At 43.7% G+C, this 23,722-nt stretch overlaps 1 protein-coding gene and 1 non-coding gene across 4 annotated transcripts; one reads left to right on the top strand and one right to left on the bottom strand.

Moving 5' to 3' along the window:
- The first annotated feature begins 1,818 nt into the window (after window positions 1-1,818).
- LOC148664925 (RING finger protein 112-like) lies at window positions 1,819-16,157 on the top strand. Of its 3 annotated transcripts, none has more exons than XM_088631566.1 (16): window positions 1,819-1,841; window positions 2,844-2,899; window positions 3,053-3,323; window positions 3,669-3,863; window positions 3,999-4,121; window positions 4,568-4,672; window positions 4,768-4,818; window positions 5,390-5,446; window positions 6,403-6,489; window positions 8,263-8,386; window positions 10,119-10,231; window positions 10,870-10,923; window positions 11,110-11,181; window positions 11,286-11,501; window positions 14,738-14,944; window positions 15,235-16,157. In XM_088631566.1, exons 2-16 carry the CDS (start codon window positions 2,868-2,870, stop codon window positions 15,613-15,615), a joined length of 2,088 nt encoding a protein of 695 aa, XP_088487692.1. In that variant the 5' UTR covers window positions 1,819-1,841; window positions 2,844-2,867; the 3' UTR covers window positions 15,616-16,157. The 3 variants fall into 3 exon arrangements, with proteins under 3 accessions (XP_088487692.1, XP_088487694.1, XP_088487693.1); XM_088631567.1 differs by lacking the exon at window positions 1,819-1,841 and adding an exon at window positions 1,883-2,079; XM_088631568.1 differs by lacking the exons at window positions 3,669-3,863; window positions 3,999-4,121.
- Window positions 16,158-22,301: 6,144 nt separating this feature from the next.
- On the bottom strand, window positions 22,302-22,374 carry trnak-uuu (transfer RNA lysine (anticodon UUU)). Its single transcript has one exon. It is a non-coding gene; the product is annotated as a tRNA-Lys (tRNA).
- Window positions 22,375-23,722: the final 1,348 nt, after the last annotated feature.

The following is a 23,722-nucleotide window of genomic DNA, read 5'->3' as shown; positions in this document are numbered from 1 at the left end:
ATCTTGCAACATATTGTACTCAGAGGGCAAGGCTATCTTTCCAAATTTCAATGTGTTTAAACAATACACAAAGCACGTAAGCTGCTTTAACACAACATAGCACAACATAGACACAAGCAGAAGAGATTATAAATTCTATCCAGTTAAATGAAATACATAGGCGTTACACCATGTAAGAGTGGGGAACGAGGCGGACAGATTTCACAGACGTCTGCTCTTTATTGTGCATAACTCATAACAGACACAGAACAGCAAAAACCCGCCAAGGCACCCAAGTGCCGCAACGTGGTAATCCCCAAAACCCAAAGTGCCACAGCATCATAAACCCCAAATGGACGCTGTGTATGACATCCCCCATTCACCCCTTCAGAAGATGAAACAAACACAGTTCTTCCAGACAGTGAAAAGCACTGCTGGAAGTAGGGCTGGCCAGCACAATAAAAGCTATAAAAAATCAGTAATAAACACATTAAGCCAGGCTGGTCTGGACCTGACTCTGGCTGGCCATGGAGAAGGAGCTATGGGTTGCTCCGTCACAGGAACAGACGGCTCCACCGGGACTTTGACCTTTCACCTGGGAGTCCAGAAGGGGCAGGCTCGGCCTCCACGTCAGAGTGTGTGGGCGCTGTCACTCTGCGGAGGCAGCTGGCGTGCCATCAAAAGAGAGGCAGAAGGTGGAGGGACCCAGCTACTCTGTGACCTGTAAAGGAGAAGATAAAAAGACTGTAGCTTGTGCTCCCAATTGGGCCTTCGGATCCACCTGGACAGCGATCCCAAGCGGCTTCATTCACCCTGTGCGACATGTCATTCCACCTTTCATGTGGCGCTGGCGTTCGGCCACCCTGCTGTGGGTGCGTGCCATTTTTGAGAGTCTGGATCACGCGTTCCACACACCCGTTTGCCTTCAGGTTGTAGAAAACAATGCGAATGTGTCAAATGCCTTGATCAGTCAAAAAAGACTCAAACTCTCCAGACACAAACTGCGGCCCATTGTCAGCGGTGTTCAGGGGAGCCCAGTCAGCTGTGTGATTTCAGGCCAGTGAGATTAGAGCAAAGCACACAGATATGTGTTAGACAAACAGTGGTGAAGTTACTATAGTACAAATGGTACCTGTGTGGCTTTTCCTCTTATTACTGCGGTCTTACTGTAGACTTTTTCTTGGTTCAAGAGGCTGTTATTGCTATTCCTACAGAGAAATATAAAATCCAGTTAACAGTGTAAAAATACATAACATGATCGTTTCTGAGTGTTACATTGCTCTGATCTGTCAGTGTGTGACCAATACTGTGTTACGCTGCTCTGGGCTTTCAGTGTGCGATTGATATTGTGTGTTACACTGCTCTGATCTGTCAGTATGATTTATGTTTGCTCTCCAGTCAAACAGGCCACATCCTCACAGTACAGTACAGTAAAGCCCAAAGAGAACAGGATAAACTCACAGTGTAATGCAATAAAACCAAGTGATTTCAGGTAAAAACCCAGTCTGTGGAGTAAACCCAGTGAAATTATGACAAAAGCACAGTGCAGTAGAACCTATGAGATCAGAGTAAAAATGCAGTGCAATGAAGTAGAACCTATGAGACCAGGGTAAAAACACAGTCCAGTGCAATGAAGCCCAGTGTAATTGGGGTATAAAACAGGTCCAATGCAACAAAGTCCAGTGAGATCAGAATTTAAAAGAAGACTGTCGGGCCGAAAGTGTTCTAGCAGTAGAGTCTTTCATAACAATTTCTGTGAACCCTTCTGAGTGAGCAGCTCATAATTGATAGTTCTAATTTCCTTAAATGGAACATCTTTCACTTTCACTTCAACTCTGCTGAAAAAGGAGCTGCTGCTTTTGGTGAGTAATACAAATTAAATCTTCTCATCCACACAGACAGGGATCAGGAGAGCCCAGACAGCTGTGGTATTTCAGTACAGCCCAGTGAAATTAGAGCAAATCGTACAGATGTGTGAGACTAGCAGAGCTGAAGTTATTATCTTCATCCAGGTGGGGCTGCACACTGGTGGCGGAGTGGGATTCCCCATTACTTGTAAAGCACTTTGAGTGGAGTGTCCAGAAAAGCGCTATATTAAGTGTAAGCAAATATTATTATTATAGGACGGACTGTGTGGTGTTGAGTTCTGTGTGGCTGTTCCTCTTATTATAACTGTCTTACTATACTTCTTCTTGGTTCAAGAGCCTATTATGGCTTCAGAGAAATTTAAAATCTATTTAACACTGTGAAAATACTGGACCTGTATCTGAAACATAAATACTTTGTAATGTGATCAGTGTTAAATATTGCTGATTTTCAGTGTGTGATCACTGCTGTCTGCTACACTGCTAAGTAAATGTCGGTGTCTGATTGTTACATTGCTCTCATCTGTCAGTATGTAATTGATACTGTGAGTTACACTGCTGTGGGCTGTCAGTGATTGATACTGTGAGTTACACTGCTCTGATCTGTCAGTGTGTGATCGATACTGTGTGTTACATTGCTCTCATCTGTCAGTATGTAATACTGTGAGTTACACTGCTGTGGGCTGTCAGTGATTGATACTGTGAGTTACACTGCTCTGATCTGTCAGTGTGTCATCGATACTGTGAGTTACACTGCTCTGATCTGTCAGTGTGTGATCGATACTGTGTGTTACATTGCTCTCATCTGTCAGTATGTAATACTGTGAGTTACACTGCTGTGGGCTGTCAGTGATTGATACTGTGAGTTACACTGCTCTGATCTGTCAGTGTGTCATCGATACTGTGTGTTACACTGCTCTGATCTGTCAGTGTGTGTATTTATAAATGCTATCGTACTTGAATTGGTCCTTGTTCTTGTTTTTATCTTTGTCTAAACAGGATTATTGTGACTTGGGACAGTCAATGGGGAATTCTCAGTGCCCATCAGAAAAAAGGTATTATTATGATTTAAACTTAAAATCATAATAATGTGTTTAGAAGACAACTCAGTTCCAGGACAGCTGGTCCTGCCATTCAAGTCCTTTTCTGTCTTTGGCTGTGGATTGGCTGCTGACTGTGTCTCGGTCTCTCTCTTCCCACTGCTCCAGCATGTCTTCGGCCTGCCTGATGTCCGAGCAGCAGCAGGAGGCAGTAGAGAGCTCTCTGTTTCCCGATCTCGAGCAGGAGGACATAGGAAGCTCCGTGTTGTCTGAGCCTCAGTGCTCCATTTGCTTGGGCAGTTTCTCCAAGCCAGTGATTATCCAGTGTGGCCACGAGTTCTGCCAAGACTGCATCGAGTCCTTCTGGGTCGACCTCGTGGTCACCTGTCCCCAATGCCACAAGGTGTGTGAGCGTGCGAGCACAGTCAAGAGAGAGGAGGTGAGTTGTAGTATTGTTTTCTGCGAGGGCTGCAGGGTGACACAGAGGCTGCGTCTCTTTTTCCATTAGAAGCTTTCCTGACAGTCAGGCTACGGGGAACATTTTGAAACCCAGATACACTTGCTGGAGAATCCTGGTGTGGCAGGTGCACAGTGTACACTGTGAGATGGGTAGACTTTAGATGCCCTGTGCTCCTGGTGCAACAGCAAACACTCTGACCTGGGGGATGTCAGAGAGAGATGCCCGTCCAGTGGGCATCAGCACTCTGCTCCACACTTCCACTACCCTCTGTGTAAAGTTAAATGCCTCCTGGTCTCAGTTCTAAATGTTGTCTCCCACCTCCAGGGCTCTGGCAAGCCCATTCAGCTGGTCCATGTCAGTCCTGATGGCTCCCTCCTGTTGAAAGAGAATGTGCTTCGGCAGTGTTTCCTGCGCTCAGATGTAAGGGAGACTCCACTCTGTGTGGTGGCCATTGTCGGGGAGAGGAGGAAGGGCAAGTCTTTCCTCCTCAACTACCTCCTGCGCAAACTGTCTAAAATGGTGAGAGCACCCCACCCCCTCCGCTCTCTGTATAAAGCAGTGTCATACAGCCCTGACATCCCACCCCCACCACTCTCTGTGTAAAGTCCCGTCTTATGACCATGGTTGTGAATGCTCCTTTACCTGTGAACACAGGACATCTGGATGAGTGACGATGAGCCTCTGCGAGGGTTCGAGTGGCAGCCTGGAACTGAGACCATGACGAAGGGTGTGTTCATCTGGAGCCAGCCTCTGTTTCTGGAGACACAGGAGGGCAAGGCAAGGGCTGGGCAAGCTGGGAATTCATCTGTTGTAGGGGGCGCAACTGTATGACTCAGACAGGTGCAGGTTGAACTAAGTCAGAGAGTCTTTCACAGACCCTGCAGGCATCCTGAATAAGCAGGAATGAGAGCTCTACTGACCCTCACCAGCCCCTGTTACCCACTTGTCCACACTCAGGGCATCTGTGTGGCATTCTCTGCTCAGGAATGGGAAGGTTTTGGTGCATCAAATCACCAGACAAATAAGAGGAGGTCATTCCCATCCAGTCTGATTGGTACAGTAGTTAGTAGGCCATTGAGCCATTGGCTGGGCAGCTTGTTCCACACTCTCACCACCCTTTGTGTAAAGCTCTGTCAGCTCTGTGTTGGTACCGGAAGGGAAGAGGAGACAGATGACCACTGCATCTCTGATCAGAACATTCCGTTTTTGTCCCCTCTGTCCAGTTGGCTGTCTTCCTGGTGGACACTGAGGGATCCGTGGATTTGTTGCGGGAGACGGAGCTGAGCGTGAAGCTGTCTGCCCTGAGCGTCTTTCTCAGCTCACATATGGTGAGAATTGCGTGCCCCTGTCCCACCTTCCTTGATGACTCTGTACCCCTTGCTGTGCTCTGGAGAGGTGACGTCTCCCCTGTCCTCTCTCCCAGATCTTCAACGTTCATGCTGATGTGAAGAAAACAGACCTGGAATACCTGGAGGTACAGCACCCAGCCACGGTCTTATCCCCTGATGTGCCACACAGCACCTGCACAAGGGAGCTGTGGTGCAGTGGGGGGCTAAAACCGGGAACCTCTCAGTGTCACAGGTCCTTCAACTGGGACTGTGGAGCAATTGCAGTGCTGGGTCTCTCTGACCGGGGTATGAGTTTGCCCCCTGCTGGTGACGTGTGGCATGAGCACAGCACTGCATGACTCGAGGTGCTATTGTGTGTGATGCTCTGTGCTGCCTGGTTTTCCTCACAGGGCTATATAAATAGGCCAGTCCTATCTTTCCCCATGTGTGTCTGTCGGTGTATGTGATTGTATTTGTATATTTGTTTTATATGTGTATCCATGTTTATTTTTTATGAGTGCCTGTGTCTCTGTCAGACTGTCTGACAGATTCAAATTCTTCTCAGGATTATTGGCATGAGTGGTAAACTACACTGTTGCCAAAACAGAAACAATTAACTCTGCAATTACAGACAGTTTTAACAGAGAGAACCTACAGTATGACTTTCTCTCTCTCTGTCTCTGACACACAGCTGGCTTGTGTTTACTCTGTTTGCAGCTGCTGTATCTTGTGGCACAAAAGGGTGAAGGAGCCTTTAACCTGAAGCATTTTCAGGTATGAAATTTACTCTTGAGTGCAGTGAACACAAAAAAAGATCAGATCTCTTTTATCACCTGCAGACCAAGGCCTGTTTTAACTGATTGCGAGGTGGGGAGTAGGGTGATAATAGTTCAGACAGTTACTGAGGTGCCAGGCCATGCAGAACCTTATAGGTGAGCAAAAGGATTTTGACACCAACAAGAAACCTAACAGGAAGCCAGTGCAAGGACTCCAGGACAGGGGTAATGTGATCACGTGCACCTGGTTAGGAAGTCAAGCTAGGATCACTCCTAAATTCCTCAATTTTGATTGAAATTCCAGCACACTGCTGTCCACAGATAGGGCTACTACACTGGCTTTACCTTAGTGTTACACAGGTGCACCATGACTTCAGTCTTGTTGTAGTTTAAGTTAAGGAAATTTAGAGTCACCTAGGGTTTTATATTAGAAATGCAGTTAGTGCAGAGACAGCCACTTCAGTGTCAGGCTTAGTATGGATGTATATTTAAGTATCATCAGCATAGAAATGATAGATCAGACCATGTGATCTTTATAATTGACCACATAGATACAGGCAAATTCTGAATAGTATAGGCCCCAGCATCAGATAAGACCTGAACCATTGGAAGCAGTGTCAGAAACTGCAAACACAGCCACAGTCTCTGCAAACATGAGAAAGGAAGGTATCATGGTTAACAGTGTCGAAAGCAGCCATAAACACATTGTTTTTAGCAGTACCAATTTACTAAGGCATGCAGTGTCCAATTGAGAGAAAGCAGGTTTGCAGGCATCATAACAGTTGTCATAATATTGGTTTGGCTATTTCATCTATTTCAATCATTCTCATGCACATTATTACTTGAGCTGTACTGTAGAACAGCAAGTGAGGCTCTTCAATCTATAGAAATCGTTAGGATTTCATGACTTTGTGAGGTGAGCTGATATGAGATCTTTCTCAATCTCTGATAAAGGGGTTTGATTTCCTGGTGCGGGACTGGACACAAACTCGGGAATTTGGACAGTCTGGAGGATTCCGACATCTGGAGAGAATCATCCAGGTAGGAGAAATACTATGGACCTTATATACAGACGCAGCCATTCAAAGTGCGCGGTACAGACACGTACCGTGGGTAATTGGCTACGGTATCGCGTATCATGACGCGGTACGTGATTGGTTGACCGACAGGGGCACTCGTGCTCCGTTGGTCTGTTGTAGAAAGACTTACTGTAAATGTCTTTACTGTGCCCGTTGTAGATATTGAGTTTTACCACTGAAGGGAAATCTTAGTAGCTGAGCATAAAAAGAATAGGAGCATACTGCAACGCGTGTGAAGGCCATAAACGATATTAATTTTGGAAAATAAACATACAGTATATAGCTGGTCTTGGTACTTTAAAGAAAAAAATACACACCAGTATTCCATTTCTCCCTAAACATTTTAAGCTTCGAAGTCTTTAACTAACGTGATACCGGAGTCAACAAGCATACTTTTAGAATTTGATTAAAAGGGAATATAATATGGAATCGCGTATCTCAAGAATTTAATAACGGTATGATTATATTCATGTACTGCAACATGGCTGTGTAAGGCTGTTTCGCCTCCCTGTTCATGTGAGTTCCCCTGTAGCCTACTGGTCTAGGTGTGTGACTAACAATGTACAGGTTGTGTGTTCCAATCCAGCTGGTGCTGGACTTTTCTTTTAACAAACATTTCTTCGAAAAAATAGAATAGCGATATTATGGACAATCAATTGACTTTTATATTTCAAAATATCACAACATGATCGATTCTAAGTCATTTTTGATAACAATGAATAGTCACTTTCTTCCTTTCTGACAGCGGTTCCTGCTTCTATTGTGTGTGTGTGCAACAGAGTAAATTTTTATAGAGAAATGGAGGCTGAACAGTATGCGTTACAATATAAACATTAGATATGAATATTCAATACTTAAACGAGCACAGTTAAGACATTAAATATACATATACATACTGTATACAGTACAGTTTGCATACGGTAATATGTTTATGTTCCTAAATCAATCTCTTTTATGAGCATGTGAAAGGCATGGTGAATCACTGTACTTTGCATGATTGGAAACAAATGCGTGATTGCGAAATGCTGTGGTGTTACTTTTACAAAGACGGTCAATGAAAAAAAGAATGTTGACCAGGGCAATACTTTGAGTTTACACTTACAGCTTGTCCAAGGTCATTCATTACTAATACTATTAGTAATATCTTCGTTAAAGACTGATGGCCACAGCTCAAACATGAGAGGTTGAGCTTTATTAGCTCCACCTTGCAGAAATTCCGGATACTATTATTTTGCTTGTCGTATTATAGGAGAATTTACGGTAACTAGCGGTATTTACCGGTAACTCGCGGTATTTACCGGTAGCTTGCGGTAGACTGCGTACAGCATACCGGAAAATAATGTGGTATCGCCCGCGCATTTTGAATGGCTGCATCTGTATATATAACCCTGACCCGTGCTGTGAAAGGCAGAGAGATACTGATACCGGTCAGGAGCTACAACAGTGCCTCATACAGACAACTACAGGCCACAGACTAAGGAGAAGCAGTTCCTTCAGTCTGTCAGTGTGGGACACTCCTTTTGGATTAAAAAAGACTCTGTTCCTCCAGCTTGGCAGTGTGGGACACACCCTTCAGACTAAAGAGACTCAGTTCCTTCAGACTGTCATTTTGGGACTCAAGACTAAAGAAACCCCCTCCAGAGCCTGTTCCTTCAGGCTCAGAGCTGCATTATTTTAGACACAGAGGGATGGGATCCTACCCCTTTCCTGTCGACATGTCTGTCTGTGCTTTCAGCGCTTGGAGGAGTCAGGGACAAACAAACAGGTTCTGAGGATCCTCAGGGAGAAGAGGTCATGCTGCCACCTCATGCCCTTTCCTGGGGACCGACTGCTTTGGAGTCAACAGGGAACCATGCAAGGTAAAAACCGGACACCTCCACTCCCAGAGCAGCTGCCCTAATCTTGTAGACAGGTGTTCTGGTCAACCACAGGGAGGTACTGTTGAGTAGCAAACCAGCTACAGGTAGCTCCGGGTGGTAAAGTTCTGCAATGCTGTGAGTTTGTTAATGGCCTGGAAGCATGTGTGGTACAATGCAGGGAGTGTTTGGTGTGGAGGGTGGAAACTCGGATTAAGGAAGACACGTTGCCATGGAAACCACACCAGACTTGAATAGGTGAATGAACTGCAGCTGTAGAAGTGGTTTAAAAGGGGGGGAACATCCAGCAAGAACATAGTGTGGCTGTGGCTGCAGTAGTGAAAGGACAAATGTGGAGGCTCTGCTGTGGGAGAGCCGGGCTGAAGCTTGACAGTAGCGGCTGTGAGCTGCTGTGAGCCGCTACTAGTCGGGACGATGTTAGAAGAGTGTGCCGCCATGTCTAGTATGAGTGAATAAAGAATGATTCGCTGATGAATTAACCTTGTGAGGGGGTGGAGACGAATGACAATTCCAGCGGGGATTATGAGAGGAATAGCCTGCGGGGAAAAGAGTGAAAACGTCAGTCTGTGAGGAGACTGACAGAAGAAACTGAGCTTTATGAGATCATAGAAAGATTTAAAGGGACAGCATCCTGCTAGTGTGTGAGAGCAGGGCTGTCGTGTCCACTGTATGTGTGAGTTGTGAGTTAGTGTGTGTGGATCAGAGAGGGTTGTGTGGTAGAGGGACCCTCCCCCTGGCAATACATTGTTATCGGGGAAGCGAGTGGGGTCTATCTAGTTGCACCCTCTGGGAGATAGTGCGGTGGTGGCTGGGCACAATGAAGTGAGCTGGCAGCTACGTAGGTGTAACACAGTGGTGCGCTGGCAGCTGTGAGTTCATTACCTAAAGGTGTGAGAGTGAGAAACCAGAGAGGTTGTGAGTGTGTGTTAGAGAGGGACAGTGTGTTGGGTCTCGGCACAGTGTGTAGTGCCGAATAGACTCTGTGATGTAGGTAGTGTGAGCTTGTGTGAGCCACCAGGTTGTAACTCAACCTGGTGGCGTCAGGGGAGGACATCATGGCTGGAGGTGGACCTGGGAATCTGAGGCACCTGTTGAGTGTGAAACAGTGACCTAATGGAGTAGAAGCATGAGGCTCTGTGTTGGGGTCTGGAAGCAGGAGGTTCCTAGCAGTGAGGAGAAACGGATGAACTGGAGACTCTGAAGTCACAGGGCCCAGATGTAATGGATTATGGAGTTATGTATCCTGCTACCTCAATGATGTGGTTAGTGTGATTGTCACCCTCAGTGGAAAGTGTGTGTATGATAAAGAAAAGAAACCCCAAAGAGCTTATAAAGGAGTGTGACAGGGAGAATGAGAGCCTGATCATGCCCAATGTGGTGTTAACTACCCCCATGGCACCACACAGGTTACAAACAAGAGGAGGACATCCAGCTTCTGTAGTAGATAGCAGATCATTGATCTGAGAATCTCATCCAGCTGGATAGCTTGTGTCACACTCTCACTGCTCTTTGTGTAAAGATGCGCCTTCTGCTCTCAGTTTTAATGCACTTGTTTCCATTTGTGTCTGGTTGGTGGTTTAGTGTTCATTTTGAGGAAATCCACTGGGTTGCATGTGTCAGAGTTTGTGAGGATTGTGAATAGCAAAAATTAGTAGTCTAGTCTAAATTCAAGACTAGCTTCTATTACTCATTTGTTTTCTCGTGTTTTTCTAAGAAATGAATGAACAGTTTCAGCACTGCTTGAAAGAGTACATCAACCACATTGTCCAGGTCCTGCAGACAATACAGTCAACTGTGACAGGAAAGACACTGGCAGAGATATTCAAGGTAAGACATTATTCATTGAACCAATCAACAGCCATCAATACACCACTAGGGTAAAACACATCAAAGATCATGTTAAAAAGTTAAAAACCAGTACAGTGCAGTAAAGCCCTATGGACTACAAGCCATACAGTAGATACAGTGTGATATGAACTGTTAGTTGTTCTGATGTGTTGTCTGTCAATTATTGAGAATGAATTCAGAAACCTTATTCATTTATTACAAAAAGTACAATACATTTCTCTTGGTGCAGGTATTGACATAAATTCCAATAACACAAAAGGAATATATATATATATTTAATGGCACATTCTACTGATATTTTCTGTAAATATACACAGTATTAATTTTACATTTTATTACTTAACTGTGTGTATCGTTAAATTGTACATATCACTTTTTATCTGTAGATTTTGTTTTTGCACTACAAATGAAGATATACAGCTGATCACAGAGGAGGGATGAGAGAAGTGTCCTTGTTTATAAGAGTTATGGCCTGGGGGAAGAAGCTGTGTAGGTGTCAGTCCCAATTTGACAGAACTGGGGGTAACTAGCACCTGCATAGCCTGTGATGGAAACTGTGAAGCTGTGACCCCACACTACACAATGAAACCACACTGAACTTGTTCTTGTCTTCACAGGAAGTGGCACATGTGATTCTCACAAGCACATACAGAATTTCCTCTCCTGCAGAGGTGTGTCCCTCTCTTCCCTGCTGACCCAGAAAACCTTTTCAACTGTTCTCTGTTCCTGTCTTCAGTTCCTTCAGACTCAGTTCCTTCAGCCTGTCAGGATAGATCATTCCTTGAAATGTGTGTTTCATTCCAGAACATCTCTATCAATGTCAGTTAAATAGGTAACTCCTTTGCTTCCTCCTCCAGCTAATCCATGCCCTCAACAAGCTCACTCTCCGGCATGTGAAGCAGGAGTTCACCATCTTTCTGAATGAGCAGGTAACAGTGTGTGAAAGTGTGTGACAATGTTAGTATAAAGGTGTCAGAGAGTGTGTGTGTGTTTGAACTCCTGGGCTTGTTGACCTTGCTCCCCCTTTCTTCAGAGAATGATCATGCACAACACCACACAGGGGATGAAGAGGACTGTGGAGCTGAAAGAGGCTGAGCTGAAGGCCCGTGTGCAGGGTGAAGTCAGTCAGCAGGATTTCCAGAAACTCTTGGAGATCCTGGGCTCTGAGCGTGAGACATTCCTGAAAGAATATACTCTCCTCATCATCACGAGGGAGAAGCAGGAATTCGCCAACTTTCTGAATGAGCAGGTGAGTGTGTGTGTGAGAGTGTGTGTGTGTGTAAGAAACTGGGGGGGTGTGAGACTGTGTGTGTGCATGTAAGAAACTGGAGGGGGGAGGGTGCGAAACAAGGAGGGTGTGGAAGACTGAGTGACATGGGTTTAGACAGTGATGATGCGCAGGAAAGGTTTTCTGTTTGCACCTAAGACCGCTGTCTTTCTGCAACTAAAGCCTGTATTCAACTAGAGATAAATGGCATCTTCCTGTCCTGTTTTGTTTATGCTTGAAAGACTTCTGACACTGTCTTTTCCCTGTATATTTTTTTTGATATGTTAAAGTCTAGCCTACTTTTAATGTATAAGGAAAGTGTAACTTCAGTTAAGTGAGCATATCTTACTGAGTGCTAGGAGAAACCCATTCTCTGTGATATGCTCCCCTTCGGCTTATTGAATTAAAGATCTCTGTTTGACAATCTTCTGACAATCTTGTCTGGAAAGCTGAGTGAAGACTGAGTTTTCTTCTCCGAGGGTTTGTGAATGAGAAACAAGGAAGGTTTGTGTGTGAGAGTGAGAAACATGGAGGGTCTGTGAGTGATGAAGAAGAAGGGTATGAGAGTGAGAAACGAGGAAACAAGGAGGGCGTGAGAGTGTGTGAGAAAGATACAAGGAGGGTGTGAGAGTGTGTGAGAGAAACAAGGAGGGCATGAAAGTGTGTGAGAGAAACAAGGAGGGTGTGAGAGTGTGTGAGAGAAACAAGGAGAGCATGTGAGTTGTGTGAGAGAGCCTGAGGAACAGTGAGCCCGTCTCCCAATAATGCTCCAGCCGCCTACAGTATATGTCAATATTATATAATATGTCTTTGTTGTAAATGTCTGTAACATGTCTGTAGATTTTATTTTACTTCTATTTTTTGTTTTGTTCTATGTTAATTTTATTATTTTTATTTGCTTTGGCAACACTGATTGTACCCATCGGTCATGCTAATAAAGCACCTTGAATTGAATTGAATTGAATTGTGTGTGAGAGAAACAAGGAGGGTGTGAGAGTGTATGAGAGAAACAAGGAGAGCATGTGAGTGTGTGAAACAAGGAGGGTGTGAGACTATGTAAGAGAAACAAGGAGAGCGTGTGAGTGTGTGAAACAAGGAGAGCGTGTGAGTGTGGAACAAGGAAGGTGTGAGAGTATGTGAGAGAAACAAGGAGAGCATGTGAGTGTGTGAAACAAGGAGGGTTGAGAGGCTGTGTGCGAGAGAAACAAGGAGGGTGTGGGACTGATGAAGAAGGGTGTGAGTATGAAACAAGAAGTGTGTGTGTGTTCTACTTATAATCCTTCTGTTTTCTTTTTTTGAAGTATATTATTCGGAGACGAATACTACAATGAAGGGCAAATACATATAGACTTCCATAAGGTTCCATGCAACAAGATTTGTGTAAACTAGTTTTCCAAGAGCATTTTTAGATTGCAGGCAGAAGACAAGGTACTCCCAGCATGGGAAGCCAATTTATCTACCAGCATGTCTTTGGACTTTGGGAGGAAACAGGAGCACCTAGAGAAAACCCACATGAACACAGGAGAACATGTAAACTCCACCCAGATAGAGCCCCAGGACCAGAACTGATATGAAGGCACCAGCGGCGCGAGACAGCGATACTAACCATGGGTCCCCTCATCTTTCTGAAGATTTGATATTTTCACACTCCTGCTTTCAAGCTGTTGTGCAGCAATGTCCTCTCTGTGTTTCTATTTCCCCTAATGTTTTCATTACAGTTCAAGTCCTGTGACTGCTAGAGGTATTTCAAGAACCTACTGGTTCTGACTTACAGCATACAGCAACAGAATTATCAGTTATGATCAGTAAGAATTTCTTTATTTTCCATTATTGTTACTACAAAGCAATCCTACTTCTTGTCTGTCACAATATCAGGGAGCAGGGTGTCACAGGGAGGGCAGGAGGGGTGCCCAAGTTAGTTATTTTAAAACAGAACAATGGCTCGGCCACAATAGCACTTAGGTGCAAAAGTGATGATTTATTAGGACAGTGCTCCCCACAAACGAACAAACAATTATATATAGTGGAAAAGTAAAGAAATGAAACAAATATACACAAAAAATAATAAACCCTTCCTCTGATAATTACAAACCAGGAGTCCCAACACACTTAGGCCCTATCAGCTCTCTCACACAGCTAAGTACAAATAAACAGAAAATATAACGTTAGCCCTTCAGAGTTTGTGTTTGTGTCTGATTTACTACAGATAACAGGAAACTGATTTCAAAATAAATTCTCGTAATGTTTTGCGTGTATGAAATGGGAAACTGCCAGCCAAGCCACGAGGGTGACCCCTCATGAGCTAGCTAACTGACAGGAAAGTGGATGCACAACAGGTGTAACTTGTGGGATAATGTGTGTCGTGTACTGTACCGTCCGTGGACGGTGAAAGAGATCCCTCTGGATCAAAAGGACCTAAGACTTGAAAGATTTGAAAAGGTTCTGCTTGAAGTCAGATCTTACTGTCTCTGCGCTCTATGTGTCTTGGATACTGAGACAACCTGACTTCCAGAAAACCATTTACTCCTCTGAAAGCTCATGTAGAATTAATGGCTCGCTCCCAAACCTCAAGAAAGAAACATTACCCAAAAATGTTCTCAGACATCCCTACAAAGGTTCACCTTGCAGACAATATTGCGAGGAACTGAGGATCCTTTGATATGTTAAAGTCTTCCAAGGAGGGTGTGTGTGTTAGGGTGAGAAACATCGAGGGTGTGTAAGAGGGAGAAACACGGAGGGTGTGAGAGTGAGAAACAAGGAGTGTGTATGAGAAATGAGGAGGGTGTGAGTGTGTGAAATAAGGAGGGTGTGTGAGAGTGAGAGTGTGAAAGAAACAAGAAGGGTATGTGAGGGTGAGAGAAACAAGGAGGGTGTGTGTGTGAAATGAGGAGTTAGTGTGTGAGATTGAGGGTGTGAGAGTGTTTGTGTAAGAGAAACAAGGAGGGTGTGTGTGAGAAACATGGAGGGTGTGTTAGTATGTGAAGGAGGGTGTGAGAGTATGAGAAACAAGAAGCATGTGAGAGTAAGAAACATGGAGGCTGTGAGAGAGTGTTTGTAAGTCACATTGTGTATTTTACTGGATGCCACTGGGATGTCTTCTGCTTGTTTCTGGGGTATTTTGGGGTTGGCTCCTTTTTGTTTCTGGGAGCACTGTGCAGTTCAGAGGGCGTAGTGTGTTGCCCTCTGCTCTAAAGTGGCCCTGTGCTCTGTTTCCTCAGAGAAGCATCATGCCCGTCCCCACACAGGGGATGAGGAGGACTGTAGAACAGAAGGAGGTAGAGCTGCTGTCCCATGTGCAGGGTGAAGTCAGTCAGCAGGACTTCCAGGAGCTCTCACAGTTCCTCTACTCTGAGCGAGAGAAGTTCCTGAAGGAGTTCATTCTCCTGCAGGCGCAGCAGGAATTTGATGGCTTTCTGCATAAGCAGGTAAATATATGATTGTGTGTGAATATTTTAGTTTATAGATGTGTGTGGGAGTTCACAGGCTTAATTGGGGTACCTCGTGCTTCATTCTGGGGTGTCCTGATGGACACTCCTTGTTTCTTTGTGTACATTTGCATTCTGTTAGGACACCCAGAGCCACCAGAGCATAGGCTCTTGTCTCCAGGGTGTTCTGGAGTAGTCTTCTGCTTGTTTCTGGGGTGTACTGGAATGTTCAAAAGATATATGGAGCTATCCTTTACTCTGAAGTGTACTTACCCCTCAATGTTCTGTAGAGCAATAACATGCTGAAACGTCCAAAGAAGATGAGGGAGATGTTGGAGGTAAAGAAGACAGAACTGCTGGACTATGTAAAGGACAAAGTCAGCCAGCGGGAGTTTGAGGAGCTCTGCGAGTACACAGCCACTAAGAGTGAGAAGTTCCTGCAGATCTATCAGATCAAGTTTGGCCTGACTGTGGGCTGTGTGGTGACCATACCTGTGCTGACCGTGGCTGGGGGTGTGGCTGGAGGCGTGGCTGGGGCCTTCTTGGTCGGGGGCGCTATAACTGTGCAGGCTGGGATCGCCACAGGAACTATAGTCGGCACTACAGCCAGTGTATGGGTGGGTAGAGCAGCGTCAGCCGTCTACGAGCGGATCAAGAGGAACAGGCCATAATAGTGATACCTATCCTCTCAAACACTGAGCCACGGCTGGTGAGAGAGGCACTGCACTCTTTATCTTCAGGTGTCCTGTCTTGACTATGGCCACAGCTACAGGGTGCACCAGTGCAGACAAGGGAACCACTGTGCACTGTGCAGATGGGTGAACGCCAGGGGGTGCTACAGCATCTGGCAGAGTTTTCAGTAATGAGGAAATATCCACCAGTAGCCATTCCTGGTGCTGACTCTCTGTCCACAGTGTCCACAGAGCCCAACATTCCCCTACAGAACTGGATTCACACCCTGTACATTGGCCTTCCTGCATGGGGGGGTGGGTAGGAATCCTCTGGATTACTCTCCCGCATTCAAGAGACAAGTCTGCTTCGCCTCTTACAGAGACTCAAAACCAGAAAAAGCCTTTAAACATTTTTCTTACTCACTGGTGCAGAGTAACTCCTCAGGTCTACAGTCTTAATTAGTGCAGGTTAGCTCTTCTCAGGTCTACAGCTAATAGGAACTATGAGCCTGCCCGACTGGTCTTTGAACTCTAGTGCAGAGAGGACTCCTTTTGTACTTTGTGTCAAGCTGATTTTGACTTTCAGAGATTAAAGTCATATTACATATCCCGGTCGTCTGTGTTATTTCAATCTGATTCTATGTCAAAAAATAAATTTCCCATCAACTTTGAAATATCTCTGTTGTGTATCTTAATAAAGAGCCGTTCTTATATTATTTTAACTATTTTATTAACTACACAGATCACGCCCTTACACCATATATTCCCGCCTTCTACTCTCTCGTTCTGTTGTCTCGCAATGTCTACTCACTAAACTACATCCCTTCCTTTGTTATTTTTAAAGTCATAACTTTACCATACAATTGTAAAAATTCTATATCAACAAACAGTAAACGGTTATTAACTATTACAACAAAATGTATGTAAAACCTTCCATTTCTATTCAACACCTACAACTTTTTTTTTCAACTATTTCTATGCGTACCCACTCAAATTTTAGTTCAATTTCTACTTAAGTCACTTCTAAATATCATCTCATTTCTAGCAGTCTAAGCAACATCTACTGTACATAGATAACACAAACAAAAAAGGGCAATTTAACATTTGGAGAGCTATGCAAGTCTTATATTTTTAAATGTCTCTGTAACAAGCCGGTTTCCTGATAACCCTGCCACTTCTGGTTGTTACTTCACTTCTGGGCAAAGTTACTTGCTTTCCTATGGATGTACTCTCCACTGTCTGAGAACTTGGCACTTCCTGCACGTCAGAAAGTCCAGTATTCTCAGCATTTTCTGTTTCTGTAGATTCAAAATCAAGATCCAATGGAGGAGCGTGTCGAAGATGTTTTACATTTCTCATTATTTTTGAGCCATCTTCCACATTCACTAACTCAAAAGACTTACAAGAGCTGTTTCTCAATAACACATAGCGAGTGTCTTTGAACTTGGCATCCAATTTACCGTTGTCTAGGCCAGCCACAAACACTACATCACCGGCCTTGAAGTTGTGATCCCTTTGATCGATGTGTCTCGTCTGCATATAATTTCATTTTGTGTGCGTACTCCTCATGATGTCTATGGAAATCTTTTGTCTTTTGAATGTCCCTTGGCTCTTCTTCTTTCTTTTCCACGTTTGGTAGTTTAGTCCGGATATCACGTCCAAAGATACGATTAGCTGGGCTTTCTCCAGATGCCCTGTGAGGTGTTGATGAATAAGCCAGCGGAATCTTAGGGAGTTCCTCTCTCCATTTTTTTCCTTCTGTCGCAGCTGCTCTCAAGGCCTTTTTCAGGTATCTGTGATAATGGCAAAATTTAAATCTTTAAATTTTGCCATTACTGCTCGGATAGTAAGGTGATGCACGGATGTGTTTAATTCCACAGTTAGTCAGAAATGATTCAAACAACTGTCCTATGAATTGCCTGCCATTATCTGTTACTACCTCTAGTGGATAACCAAATCATGCAAAGATGTTCATCAGCTCTCTAATAACTGTGGCTGAAGATATGTCTGATACAACAACCGCCTCAGGGTAAGAGGTATAATAGTCTATGAGAGTCAATATGTATTCATTCTGAATGGGACCTACCAGATCAATGCCCAATTTTGTCCAAGGCCTTGGTGGTAATTCAAGTGGTTGGAGAGGTTGATCCTCCTACAATGGCTGATTCAACACACAAATGGAACATATTCCTGACTAGTCTTTCAACATCACTGTCCATGTTGGGCCAGTAAAATTTCCTTCTCAGGTACTGTTTTGTATGAACCACACCCTGATGTGTCTCATGTGCTATTTTCAATGCTTGTCTGATTTTTGTTTTCTGTAACACAATCCTCTGTCCTCTTAAAAGCAGTCCATCATATGTAGATAACTCCAACCTACACCAGTGGTATGGCTGAAGTTCTTCTGGAATTGGATTAGGCCATTGTCCTTTTTCCAATATGGACATCAACAATTTCAATGTGTCATCTTCGTTTGTTGCTTGCTTAAGTTCCTCAAATGTCAGTGCATGCAGTTCATAAGTGCTGATTGAAAGCACTCTATCAACATAGGTGTCTACATAACCAGTGTCTTCTGTGTCTGGTAAAGGAAGATGTGTTAATGAGTCTGCGACACTGGTTTTCCCTACTATGTGTTCAATTTTGTAATCTCAATCCAAGTCTTTGTATCCTGGGTGGTAACAATGTTGCCTTTTTGGGATTGAACATGTAAATGAGGGGTTTATGATCTGTTTGAAGTGTGAACTTGCCTCCCCATAAATATGTCCTAAAATGTTCCACTGCCCAAACACAACCCAAGGCTTCACGCTCTATTTGCGAGTAATGCCTCTCTGTTGGGGTAAGTGAGCGACTTGCATATGCCACTGGCTTGTTCTGTCCATCTTCTTGTCTTTGTAGGAATACTGCTCCAAGCCCTACAGGACTCGCGTCACTGATCACTACTGTTGGCGCATCTAGTTTGAAGTATGCCAGACACGGTTCAGTTACAAGTGCTCTTTTCAACTCGGCAAAGGCTTTCTCAGTTTCCGATGTCCATTCTCACTTCTGTCCATTCCTCGTTAGTTTTCTAAGGGGTTCTGATATATCCTCATAATTAGGAATGAATTTCATCAAAAATCCACAAGTGCCTAAGAACGAGCACAAAAGTGCAACATTCTCAGGTCTCGGTGCACTGCAAAGAGCTGTCACCTTTTTTGGGTCTGGTTTTATTCCTTCTGCAGTGACCAAATGTCCCAGTATCTCGATCTCTTTCAGGCCAAATATACACTTATCTTTATTTAAAGTTAAGCCTCTGTCTTGGAATCTTTGGAATACTTGCCTGAGCCTCTGTTCTAGTTGTTCTTCATTTTCCGCATGTACTACAACATCATCCATATACCATACAACATCTGGTATTGCACGCAACATCAAGTCCATAGCCTTCTGACTAGCCTCTGGGGCACTAGACAAGCCAAAAGGATCTTTTCTGAAAAGGTAACAACCCCTGTGTGTGATGAAGGTAGTCAGGTGTCTTGATTCCGGGGCCAACTCAACTTGCCAAAACCCTTTTCAAGCATCTAACTTTGCAAAAACTTTGGCTCCTTGCACTGCTTGCAATATGCTGTCAGCCGTTGGTACTGGATATCTCTCTCTGATAACTGCTTTATTCAATTCTCACAGATCCACACACAGTCTCACTTCCTTGGTGTCTTTTTTAGGCATTATCAGAATATTTGAGATCCATTCTGCATCTTCATTCACGTCTTCAATAATTCCATCATCCAACATTTTATCTAACTCCTGATTAACAGCTTCTATCATTGGATAGGGTACTCGTCTCAGACTTTGAGCTACTGGCGAAACTTTCTCATCTACTGTAACCTTGTGACTGTAACCCTTGATCTGTCCTAAACCTTTAAAGAGTGACTCATATTCCTGTGCTAACCGCTTAAACCTCTCTGAAGACTGGTCAACCGCATTGACAGTGTCTCCTACATTCAGAATCTTCAGATCAAAACATGCTTTTCTTCTCAACAACGCTTCTACATTTCCTTCAACTACATAGACTTTGTCCTTTATTACATTTTTCTGCCATTTCAGCTGTGCCTCAAAGTAGCCAACACACTTAAGTGGACTAATTTGTGCATAGGCATAAAATTTATTCTTAGTCTGCTGAAGTTTAGTTCTGTGTGCAAACACTTTCTTTAAAAGTTCTACTCCAATGAAGTTTCTTTGACTTCCTGTATCTATCACCATTTGTATCTCTTGGCCATTTATTCGAACAGTTTCTTTACCTTCAGGGTCAATGGAATTAACAAATTCATCTGAGTCTGAAGACGTTTCTTGAACTGCTCGCAGTTTTGTCCCTTCCTTATTTGTATTACATTTATTTTCCTGATGGGAACCGTCTTTCTTTCTACACACTCGTGCATAATGTCCTGTTTTCTTACAGTGTAGACATTCTGCTGTTCGCGCTCCGCATTCATCTGCTTTGTGCGTTGTTAGTCCGCACCTGTAACATGTAATGTCAGCCGTCCCCTGTTCTTCTATATCTCTAGCATGACTGCGTCCTGCTGCTCGGCTTTTGTTTGTAAAGTATGGGCGAGCGCCCCGTTCAGTGTAACTGTGGTCAGAAAGCATTATTGATTCTGCTTGAGCTGCTTCATGAATTCTAGCGACTGTAAGAGCTCTTCCTAAAGTCAGTCTTTATCCTGCAGCAATTTATAGTCTCTTATGTGCACATTTTTCCACAAGTTGATCTCTTAACATGTCAGATTCCAATACTCCAAAGTCACACGATTTAGCCAGTCCTCTTAGTGCAGTCACAAAAGCATCAACAGATTCGTCCTGAGACTTCTCTGCCTAAATTTATGCCGTTCCAAAACCACATTTCTCCGCGGTGTAAAGTAAGCGTCTAAGGCAGCTACAGTCTGTTCATATGTACCTTTTTCTCCAGGGAGGATGGCGAAAATCCGCTGCACGGGAGCCCCGATACAGTGCAGTAATGTAGCACGTCTCACGGCATCCTGAGCTTCTGTAGATCCACTGGCTATTTAAAAAAAACTGTACGGCTCCATCCATATCTTGTATTCCGTATACAAATCCGGTGCTCCGAGGTTCAGTAGAAGCGGTGGAAAAAGCTGGGCATAAGCAAAGCTTCTCGGCGCGGCTGCCATATCTTCCATGGCGCAAGCTAAACGAAAAGTCCGAAAATTCAGAAGTTCGTTTCTACCAGCAAGAAAACTAAAATCTGCAGTGTTCTGCTCGCTTTGAATCCGGCAAGCACTCATCTCTCGTCGCCATAAATGTTGTGTATCTTAATAAAGAGACGTTTTTATATTATTTTAACTATTTTATTAACTACACAGATCACACCCTTACACCATATATACCTGCCTTCTACTCTCGTTCTGTTGTCTCGCGATGTCTACTCACTATACTACATTTAGCAGGACTTCTTGTTGCAGTTGAGCTCAAAGCTGGAGATGATCTCCATATTCTACCGCAGTAACTAGTCCGAAACGTAGGACACAGTACACACTTTTTAAGTGAACTCAGGTTGTTAAAAAATTAAACCACCGATCTGTCACAGAAACGTATCCCGGTCTCCCGCGCAACAAGCGGGGGTACTCAGCACTATACTAAAGAGGAGCGCTTGTCTGCAGCTGAGCGTCAGCTCTGTTTACTGTCAGCAGTCATTTCCTCATTTCCAAAGACTTTTTCACCTGCCCTCAGCTTTTAAAGACGGTCATAAACGCTCAAGAAGTAATTAATGTCAGTTGGAAGTCTGTTTCTGTTGTCTCAGCTCTTGATAAAGAAAAGCCGTGCGTGGGAGACTCCCTCTCTGAAGAAGTTTGCCGTCACCCTGCGAGGGAGAACCAACTGAACCACTGAGACAGTTAACATTAAACACGTGAAATGCGAGATGTTGTGATTTTTTTCCCGCTTAAGGCTTCTATCGTTTCTACTCTAACGAGAAAGACCTCTTTATTAGAAGTGAGATTTTAACAAACGTCTCCAGGGTTAACTGCGACCTGAACGCAACGCCTAAGACCACCAGCCATCTTGCCTGTGGTATTTAGAGCAGCGCTCAATAAAAATGATCAGAAACCGAAAGCGCTTCTTATCCGGATCAGTATATTCCGATACCACTGGTTCTACCGAAGAAATAAGAAAAGCCGAACTCAAAGCACTGTGTTGCCATTACGGGTACTCTGTCTGCAGCTGTTTTAAGATCTACTCACACCGTGTTGCCATTAAGGCTACCTAGTTAAAAAAAAAAACTTATCGTCACCTTTTTGAACGTGATTATTAGACACCCGTTAAATCTCCACCTTGGTTTCTTGAGAGATCGTTCAGCGAGCGAGTAATAAAAAACTACGTCGCTTCCAACCTCTGCTGTCACTGTAAACTCGGACGTGATGTTCTGCAGATGTGCAGTGTGCCTTTCCTCTTGTCGTATTCAAGAGTACTCACTGTGTGAGCTCCTCACTGCGTGTTCTGTACTCTACTGTGATTTAATTTAGATGATTACGTGGAGTAGAGTGACAAGATCTACTTGAACATTTTCGGTTTGTGAAATGAAACACTAAATACACTACTGTAATGACAAGTAATGGACATTTAAAATAACTACAGTAAAGCTAGAAGAGTGAAAGATAAAAGACTATTTAGAATGACATTCACAATAGAATTAAAAACGGCACAGCCGCCCGAACAGGGACTTGAACCCTGGGCCCTCAGATTAAAAGTCTGATGCTCTACCGACTGAGCTATCCGGGCTCTGCAAGAAAGTAAACACTGTCGGGATCCTCGCAAGTCACGTGTCTCTAGTGCCGAAGAGCAGTCATACCTGACCCGTCTGGAATGACCACTGACAGACTTTATCCAGAAGCGACGGCACCACTCCCAGTAGAATGAGTGAGAAATACAGCATGACATGGGTAGTTAAGGGGCTCCCACAATCCATCTTTCCTCACATTACTGATTTTTTTCAATAGCATTTTGACCTTTTTTCACATTCAGATTTTTTTCACATTTAACAAAATCTTTTAATCAACAACATTAAAAAGAAAACAAATGGAACATTTTTTGGAACAATAATTAAAAAAAAACTTTCAATGCCTTGGTTGTATATGTGTGCACACGCTTTATAAAGGGAGTTGCAACAGTGCTGAAATGTAAAGAGCATTTCTGTAGAGAAAACAGCATTTTTTCTGCCTCGATGTTAAGCTTAGGGAGCCTGTCTTTTAGAAATTCTATTTCTTAACACCTTGCACAGCCTCCCGGCAGACTAACAAATATTTTTTTGGAGAAATTGGCTCACACACCGGAAGACACTAACGTTTATTTACGTTAGAGTATGTAAAACTCAGGCTTTAACAGATGTTCATGATGTTTCACACGGGGTGTTACCTGTTGTAGTGTTTCAAAAGATGTGTTAGCGGACCACAAATTATCTTGAAAGGATTTGGGTTTGTACTGGCTGGGATTCAAACCCGACTCAATTATTTGGAAGGCGCCTGTACCACCAACGCACTTCCGAGAAGCACCTGCAAATTATCACAATCCTCTCTCTCACCTACAAAGTTATGGAGACACAGACGTCCAATGAAAACTTATTTTATTCACTCAAGGCTCCACTCTTTTGTTGTGATGTCATTTTAATTAATATTAGCTTTGATAAGGTGTCGTTTTTGCCTCTTAAAGTTAAAGTCTGCTCCTTTCTTCCTGGTATAGAAATAACATGTTCCATCTTTGTTTAAAAACACCACTAAAAGTAAGTTATTCAGCTCTAACGTCAAAAGGACTTATCAAATAAGAACACGATCCTTCCTTTTACCATTCCTGTGGTTGGGGCGTTGTTTCACCCTTTTATTTTCTTCTACAATATTTGCAGACAGGGCTTTATCACTCGAGTTGTACAGAACAAGTGTGCATCGGTCCATGAAAATAATCAGTAGTGCTGTTTTTCTATGCATAGTTTAATCAAGAGCACTTAAAAGATGCAAAAAGCTTTCAAATAAAACAGAATTGAAAGACAGTCGAGTAATGAGGTAGAGAAAAAGCACTCCCCCGTCTGGGAATTAACCACCGTCGCACGTGGGACTGGATACAAAAATAATAGATT

Source organism: Lepisosteus platostomus, chromosome 5, assembly GCF_059453375.1.
Source record: "Lepisosteus platostomus isolate fLepPlt1 chromosome 5, fLepPlt1.hap1, whole genome shotgun sequence".
Taxonomy (NCBI): Eukaryota; Metazoa; Chordata; class Actinopteri; order Semionotiformes; family Lepisosteidae; genus Lepisosteus; species Lepisosteus platostomus.
This window is presented reverse-complemented; position numbering and strand designations above follow the sequence as displayed.